Source organism: Pyrus communis, chromosome 3 (assembly GCF_963583255.1).
Source record: "Pyrus communis chromosome 3, drPyrComm1.1, whole genome shotgun sequence".
Lineage (NCBI taxonomy): Eukaryota > Viridiplantae > Streptophyta > Magnoliopsida > Rosales > Rosaceae > Pyrus > Pyrus communis.
This window is the reverse complement of record NC_084805.1, coordinates 7,178,916-7,188,000: the sequence shown is the minus strand read 5'-3', so window position 1 is coordinate 7,188,000 and position 9,085 is coordinate 7,178,916. Positions and strand designations below refer to the sequence as shown.

At 37.1% G+C, this 9,085-nt stretch overlaps 1 protein-coding gene across 1 annotated transcript; it reads left to right on the top strand.

The window, feature by feature from the left end:
* The first annotated feature begins 368 nt into the window (after positions 1-368).
* LOC137728886 (polyol transporter 5-like) lies at positions 369-3,824 on the top strand. Its single transcript, XM_068467680.1, has 3 exons — positions 369-711; positions 968-1,314; positions 2,751-3,824. The coding sequence occupies exons 1-3, from the start codon at positions 552-554 to the stop codon at positions 3,822-3,824; spliced, it is 1,581 nt and encodes a 526-aa protein (XP_068323781.1). The 5' UTR covers positions 369-551.
* The last annotated feature ends 5,261 nt before the right edge of the window (positions 3,825-9,085 follow it).

Sequence of the window (9,085 nt, the reverse complement as noted above, 5' to 3'; positions counted from 1 at the left end):
GGGTATGTTTTAATTTGGGGTTGGTACGTTTTCGTTTGACATTGGTACGTTTTCATTTAATGTTGGTACGTTTCCATTTGGTGTGGGTGTACATTTAGATTTGTAAAGTTTAAATTTTTAGACTTAAATATAGTTGAAATTATTTAAAATATAAAACAGATATTTAAATATAAATTAATTTGAATTAATATGAAATAGTTCAAATCTGAATATCTTAATCAAATGTTTCAAAAGATTAATCAAAAACTCAAAAAGCATAAATGTTTAGTCTACAAAAGTTTAAAATGAGGCATCCAATTCTAATTTTCTCTAAAATCTATATAAACAGAACTCCACTTGTAGCTCAAGCAATATGTAGTTCTCTCTTTGATAAGTAACTTTCTGTTTCTCTCTATGATAAGTGATCTTTCTATTGCTCTCTAAATATAACTGATCTCTCTCCCTCCCTCTCTCTCTCTCTCTCTCTCTCTCTCTCTCTCTCTCTCTCTCTCTCTCCCCCCCCTCTATTTACCCATCTCTCTATTTATTTTATTCTACGTCTATCATTAAAGATGGAGATGACTGACCGGAGAGCTGAAGATAAGGCCATCACCGGCCAAGCCCAAAACACGAGTATCGCAGACTTTGATCCCCCAAAGAAAGCCAAGACAAAGAAGTTTGCCATTGCCTGTGGCGTTTTGGCTTCAATGACTTCAATCCTACTTGGTTATGGTAATTGTCCAATATTCTTCTGTAGTTCCCTAAAAACATATATCTTATGAAACAAGCTAGATAAACGAGAAGAGTGCTTATTGACTAATTTGAAAAAACTTTTAAAAACAGCTTTATTTTTATTTTCTACTTTAAAGAACACTAGAGAAGAAAATTTAAAGTTGTAATTTTTTTCTCTCGAAAGTTTTAGTACTTTTCTACTTTGAAAGAAAGTTATCTTCACATGGAATGCATGTTTGTTCCACTTTATGTACAGATATTGGTGTAATGAGTGGAGCGTCACTCTTCATTAAAGAAAACCTCAAAATCAGTGATGTTCAAGTCGAAATTTTGAACGGTACTTTGAACCTCTACTCCCTTATTGGCTCCGCCTTGGCTGGTAGAACCTCCGACTGGATTGGACGCCGGTACACCATAGTACTTGCAGGAACAATCTTCTTTATTGGAGCTCTCCTCATGGGCTTTGCCCCTAACTATGCCTTCCTCATGTTCGGACGATTCGTTGCCGGAGTTGGAGTTGGCTATGCTCTTATGATAGCTCCCGTCTACACCGCGGAGATCTCTCCGGCCTCATATCGTGGCTTCCTCACATCTTTTCCCGAGGTTTGTCACATTACAATATTATGTTATCATATAATAAAGTCTAAGAAGCTTTTGTCAAAAAATCATTGGAAACAGTATATATCAATATTCTAAAAAGTCCCACTTAAGCGTTGTTGACCACTGCTATGATTAATTTCTAGACGTTTAAAAAATAAAAAATTGTTCCTAGATGACCGCCTAAGTCGCGACTCTCACATAGACAGAATGTGAGATCCCACATCGCCCAGGGGAGAGGAGGTGATGTGCCTTATATGTACATGCCCACCTCCCTATAGTAAGATGCGATTTTGGTGGAAGCCCAAGAACAAATCTATGAGGGCGTGGCCCAAAGCGGACAATATCTTACTATGCGGAATGGGATGTGACAATTTGGTATCAAAGCTACTCCTTGGCCGGAAGTGTGCTGACGAGGGCATCGGGCCCCTAAAGGGGGTGGATTGTGAGACCCCACATCACCCGTGGAAGTGGAGGTGACGTGCCTTATATGTACATGCCCACCTCTCTATAGTAAGACGCGTTTTCGGTGGAAGCCCAAGAACAAATTCTTGAGGGCGTGGCCCAAAGCGGACAATATCTTACTATGCGGACTGGGATGTGACAATTTGGTATCCGAGCCACTCCCCGGCCGAAAGTGTGCCGATGAGGGTGTTAGGCCCCTAAGGGGGGTGGATTGTGAGATCCCACATCGCCTGGGGGAGAGGAGTTGATGTGCCTTATGTGTACATGCCTACCTCCCTATAGTAAGATGCGTTTTGGGTGGACGCCCAAGAACAAATCCATGAGGGCGTGGCCCAAATACAATATCTTACTATACGGACTGGGATATGACACACAAAATAGATAACTTCTATTTTACATTTTATTTTTTAAATAAATTATAAGAGACTTGTTGGATACTTGGATAAATACTAATTATATGCTTATTCACAATATTTTCAAAATGTTCCAACTCTTCATAATTTATGTATCATTCTATTTTGCATTATGTATTCCAATACGATTATGTATTTTTCAAGTAGACATTTATTTATGGGTAATGCTAATTAAGTTATTATTTGTAAACTTCATAGAATATTATAATCGTTATTCATTTTTGAGCTCCTTGCCTTCACGTTTAATTGTGTTGCAACATGAAATTAACATTAAATGTTTGAATTACAAGAAATGTGAGATTACACTATAGTAATCAAAGTTTACACTCCAATTATCATATAATAATGTTCAGGTTAGTAAATAAAATATAATGACATAGTATTACTGTAACAAGTTTGAATTTTTTGTTTTGAACATCATACTACACTGTTAAAAGGTAAAATTTATGTTTGCTGTGAGGTTGGACAGATAAAAAGTTCAGGCCTCAAACATTTCACGTGAATCTTTTTTCTTCAAAGCTCTGCTTCATATTTATGGATTCGATTTGTTTTGAAAATATATAGGTGTTTGTTAATATTGGCATATTACTGGGGTACGTAAGCAACTATGCCTTCTCCAAGCTCCCCATTCACTTGAACTGGAGGATCATGCTCGGTGTCGGCGCATTTCCATCTGTTATTCTTGCCGTCGGTGTCTTAGCCATGCCCGAGTCGCCTCGTTGGCTCGTCATGCAAGGGCGACTTGGAGACGCCAAGCGAGTTCTACAAAAAACGTCAGAATCCATAGAAGAGTGTCAGCTTAGACTAGATGACATCAAAGAAGCCGCAGGAATCCCCAAAGAGTCCAACGACGATGTTGTTCAGGTATCTAAACGCAGCCACGGTGAAGGCGTGTGGAAAGAATTGCTCCTTCATCCCACACCAGCCGTTCGCCATATTTTAATCGCAGCTCTTGGTATCCACTTCTTTGAACAATCGTCAGGTATAGACTCTGTCGTTTTGTACAGCCCCAGGATCTTCGAAAAGGCAGGAATCACCTCCTACGATCACAAGCTGCTCGCAACGGTGGCTGTTGGAGTTGTCAAGACTATTTGCATCTTAGTCGCCACGGTTTTCCTTGATAAGTTTGGAAGGCGTCCTTTGCTTTTGACTAGCGTGGCTGGAATGGTATTTTCACTCAGCTGTCTCGGTGCAGGCCTTACAATCGTCGATCAACAGCACGGAAAGATCATGTGGGCCATCGTGTTGTGCATCACCATGGTATTACTTAACGTCGCGTTTTTCTCCATCGGGCTGGGCCCGATTACATGGGTCTACAGCTCCGAGATCTTCCCATTGCAGCTGCGCGCGCAAGGGTGTAGTATGGGAGTGGCCGTAAATAGGGTGACGAGCGGGGTCATCTCCATGACTTTTATTTCATTGTATAAGGCCATCACGATTGGGGGAGCCTTCTTTCTTTACGCAGGAATTGCTGCAGTTGGTTGGGTCTTCTTTTATATGTTGTACCCAGAGACTCAGGGCAGAACCCTTGAAGATATGGAGGTATTGTTTGGTAAATACCATAAGTGGAGAGAAGCAAATGCCTTGCTTAAGAAAGCTAAGCAAGTTGATGGCGACGACAAGGGTCAAGTCCACTAGGCATAAAATGGCGAATGGTTAAATAATCGGTGTTTGTTAGACAAATAAGGAATATGGTTGGAGTCCTTGTGTAATTGTATATAATATTATTATTGGAAAAATAAGCCGTCCTACCTTGTCCTACCTACACACTAGCCGTCCTACAGCCGTCCTACCTTGTCCTACCTACACACTAGGACGGCTACCTTGTCCTCTACAGCCGTCCTACCTTGTCCTACCTACACACTAGGACGGCTACCTTGTCCTACCTACACATTTGTATCATGTATATATATCCTTGTAATCTTGTAGAGAAAAATTAATGAGAAAAAACATTATCTTCCATATTTTCCACAAAGCATTCTCTTCCATATTTTCTACGGTGTTTGATGCACTTGATGATGGATGGTCGTTTCCTGATAAGAATTTCTTTCTTTCGAAACGTCATAGGATATTTCACTTATATATGTGTAACTGTTGCCAATTACATCTTATCTTCCTTTTCAAGTTGGAAGAACTTGTGTGTAAGGAAGAAATTATGTTTATGTTTATACACGTTTGATCTTCAATTCGATTCCCTTACCATTGAAAATAGCTTACGAACGCAAGCTTAAACGACCAATAATAGGACACACACACACATACGTATATATGGATAATGCTAGGGAGATTAGAATTGTAAACGAAATTTTGTAAACTAAATGACATGGAAGTTGATGATTGGATTATTACTTAAGTGTTTATAAACATGCTCATTCTATTGGTGGCACATCATTTAGTTTACAAATTTTGTCTTCAAATTTAATCTCCCTAGTATTATCCATACATTTACATATATGTATGTGTACATTTACATATATGTATGTGTATGTATATATTCTGACGTGATAATGTTTCTTGTCTAACATACATTTCTTGAGAACAAGGTTAATAATTGCACCTTTAGGTTCTTTTCTGTTTGGATTTGTGAATTGCCTTTCTTCTTCATCTTCCAATTCCTCTTTCCTCAATCCTAAACCTTTAACCAAAAGTGTTTTTTTTTTTTGTCAAATCTCATGAGAACCTTGGGAAAACAACAACAAAAAGATTCTGAAAGTATATAGTTCTCCATTATCTTACGTCGAGTACCATTGTTGTTGATATTAACGAGTAATGCTACACTTATCACATTTTTTATGTTGTATTTGTACCATATCTACTAGAGGTAGTGTCCACCAATACAAATGGGTATCATCTCTATAAGAGATGTAGTGTTACAAATATGGTATAGAAATGTGGTAAGAATAATAATTTTGGACATTGACATTTTCCACTTTACTTTCATAATTGAGAGCAACATCAAAAAACAAACTCCAAGTATAGGATGAAACATTGCTTGTCCAAGTGGCTTTGTAAATATGTCAGCAAGCTGATTCATAGAGGACACATGTGTCGTTGTAATGGCTTCTGACATGATTCGTCCACGAACAATGTGGCAGTCTATCTCAATTTGTTTGGTGTGTTAATGAAATACCAGATTTGCAGGTATGTGAAGTGTTGCTTGAAATATTTGAGAATCGAAAAGAAAATGGAGTAGAAAGAGTAATTGAGAAAGATGAACTAGAGAGAATATAGAGAGAGAAATATGAGAACTGTATATTGACTTGAAAGAATCACTACCACGAAACCATTTATTAGTGTCGCTTTAATAACCAACAAGAAACGTGTATTACTGTTGGATATTAAGCAAAATTCGACAGAAAATGAATGCAGTGGTGGATATAATAAGCAACAAAATTGCCAGCATCAGGAAATGAATTTTTCGACACAAAATACTCTAAAATCGATAGAAATTGTGTGGGATATAACCGACAGAGAATAAATTAGTAATGAATAAATAAGGGCATTCTATGTCAGATAAAATTGACAGAAGATACATAAAACCAACAAAACTTATGTCGGCTATAATTGATAGAGAATATATTAATAATAAGTAAGAGCATTCTTTGTCAAATAAAACCGACAGCAATATATTAATAATAAAAAATATATATAAAAAGGACATGAGAGCATTCTCCCTTCTCCTTCTCGTTCTCATTGAGCATTCTTCTCCCATTCTGCTCGAAATGACCCAACTTGCTTGAACCAGATTCTGCAACTAATGAGCAAACCAGATTGAGCTAATGAGAGATTAAGACATCATATTTTTCAATTCTTCAAGACAAAAGATACTCATGAGAGATTAAGACATCAGCAACATTCAACATTTATCAGTATCTCTTCCCTCTTAACACTTCTACAGCTAAAATATAAGGAGAAAAAATGGCGCACTCCGCCGAAGCTTCTCTAGATGCTTCCCTTCCTACAGTTCATCCTGAAAATACAAAGCACAAGGCGCAAAGATTAGTAAATAGATTAGTAGTATTAGTTGAGTAACTGCAAAAGGAAATAAGCTTACATGTCTCTCAGACTCCTCGGCACTCTCTTCAGTTGAGTCCGGTTTAGATTTAGCATCAGAGTCATCTTCCACATCATCTGTGTTGGCGTCATCCTCTTCCTTAGCCTGAAAGAACACTGCAAAGCTGTTAGGGACCACAAAAAAAGATGACAAAGCTGATAAACTCTCAGGTGTCACTTTCGTATGCCTACATCAGAGTCAACTGGATATTTTGCTTCCTGGTAAAAGGAATAAGGTAACAAGTTAATAAGCATGAAAAAAAAAACACGATTACTGATTGTTAAAATAATTTTGGACTACTTGAATAAATCCCTAAATATCTATGAAATCCCAATAAGATGGAGCCTTTATTGATATCTTCCAAAATATGAATTATTCATATCCAATGAAAACATAAATTAAGTCATAGGTGGAAGCATGTGAAGGGACTTATAGTGCTTCGCTTGTCTCTGTGCTCAAGGGCTTGCATAGCTTTTGCCTTGTTCATCCATAGTGATTGAAGCGAGAAGGAGAACGAAATGAGGATAGAAGAAAAGGGGGAAGGGAGAAGCACCGGTGCAAGGAAGAGATGGAGGGTTTTTATTTTGGAAAATTTTTCATTACTGTCAATTAAAACCAACAGAAACATTTTTTTAAAATAAAAACCGACATAAAATTTTCATTACTGTCGGTTTTTTAAAATAAAAACTGACAAAAAAATTTTCATTATTGTTGGTTATAACCGACAGAAACAAAATGGCGGCAAAAATCCCCCCAAAATTCCCTCCCAAAATTTTGTTACGATTTTAACAAATAAAATAATAATTGTTTGGTTTAATAAATAAATAAATAATATGTATTTAAATAGAATACGTTTGTGACATCCCACATCGGCCAGGGGAGTGATCCTTAAATGTATATTCTCATCCCTACCTAGCGCGAGGCCTTTTGGGAGCTCACTGGCTTCGGGTTCCGTAGGAACTCCGAAGTTAAGCGAGAAGGAGGCTAGAGCAATCCCATGATGGGTGACCCACTGGGAAGTTGCTCGTGAGTTCCCAAAAACAAAACCGTGAGGGAATGGTAAGCCCAAAGCGGACAATATCGTGCTACGGTTGTGGAGCGGGCCCGAGAAGTGATCCGCCCTGGGCCGGGATGCGACAAATTGGTATCAGAGCCTAGTTCTGGCCGCGTGTGTGCCGACGAGGACGTCGGGCCCCTAAGGGGGGTGGATTGTGACATCCCACATCGCCTAGGGGAGTGATCCTTAAATGTATATTCTCATCCCTACCTAGCGCGAGGCCTTTTGGGAGCTCATTGGCTTCGGGTTCCGTAGGAACTCCGAAGTTAAGCGAGAAGGAGGCTAGAGCAATCCCATGATGGGTGACCCACTGGGAAGTTGCTCGTGAGTTCCCAAAAACAGAACCGTGAGGGAATGGTAAGCCCAAAGCGGACAATATCGTGCTACGGTGGTGGAGCGGGCCCGGGAAGTGATCCGCCCTGGACCGGGATGTAACACGTTTTTAAAAATTAAATAAATAATTGTTTGGTTTAATAGATAATTTTTACACTTTTGGTTTAATAGATAATAACCCATATAAAACATGCGATAAAGAAACAAAAAGAGAATTGTACAATGAAAATGTCAACATACAAACTAAATATTGTCTAATCAATACTTGAAAAACATAAATAAAAATTTAGCACAAATCCCACTTCAAAATTTAAGCAAATTTAACGAAGATATGTATTCTAGGAAACTAGTTTCCATGATCTAACCGTCAAACTTGTTTTTAGATACTAAAAGATCACATACGTAAAAAATCGCAAAAAAAAAAAATTAAACATTCAAAGATTAGGTAACGGAACAAAAGTTTTCGACGGTTTTAAACGAAAAATTACAATTTAACGGTTATTTTAGCTCTGGCTTTGATGATTTTTTTACAGCTACACTCCTCGACCTTATAAGAATGCAATGAACGATTTTGATCTTTAATTTAAAATATTTATGCTAGTGGATACCATAAAATCTTATTTTGTACTTAATGGAAATATAATATTAACTCTAAGTGTTTGTTTAATATACCATTTTGACGCGATATGCATTCTACAAAAATTTTTTCAACGATCCAACCTTCAAACTTATTTGTACACACTCCGAGATTGCATACGTAAAAAATCATAAAAAAAACAAATATTCAGATATTACATAACGGAACAAAAGTTTTCAACAGTTATAAACGAAAAATCACAATTTAACGGTTATTTTAGCTCCGATTTTAATAATTTTTTTACAGCTACACTCCTCGACTCTATACGAATGTATTGAATAAATTTGATCTTCAATTTAAAATATTTACACTAGTGGACTCTTAAGTGTTTATTTAATCTACCGTTTTGACGCGATACACATTCTACAAAACTTTTTTCAATGATCTAACTGTCAAACTTATTTGTACACACTCTGAGATCGCATACGTAAAAATCACAAAAAAACAAACATTAAGATATTGAGTAACAGAACAAAAGTTTTCGACGGTTATAAACGAAAAATCACAATTTAACGGCTCGTTTAGCTCTGATTTTGATGATTTTTTACAGTTACACTCCTCGACCCTATAAGAATGCAGTGAATGAATTCAATTTTTAATTTAAAATATTTACACTAGTAGATACCACAAAATCTTATTTTATACTTAATGGAGAAGTATAACATTAACTCTAAAGTGTTTGTTTAATCTACCATTTTGATACGACACGCATTCTACAAAACGTTTTTCAATGATCCAACTGTCAAACTTGTTTGTACACACTCCAAGATCGCATACTTAAAAAATTAAAAAAAAAAAACAAACATTCAGAGATTAGG

Excerpts from the sequence above, each read along its gene's own strand:
- LOC137728886 (XM_068467680.1), top strand. The coding sequence starts at position 552 with ATGGAGATGACTGACCGGAGAGCTGAAGATAAGGCCATCACCGGCCAA. Across the intron at positions 712-967 it reads TTCAATCCTACTTGGTTATG|ATATTGGTGTAATGAGTGGA; the intron begins GTAATTGTCCAA and ends CTTTATGTACAG. Across the intron at positions 1,315-2,750 it reads TCCTCACATCTTTTCCCGAG|GTGTTTGTTAATATTGGCAT; the intron begins GTTTGTCACATT and ends GAAAATATATAG.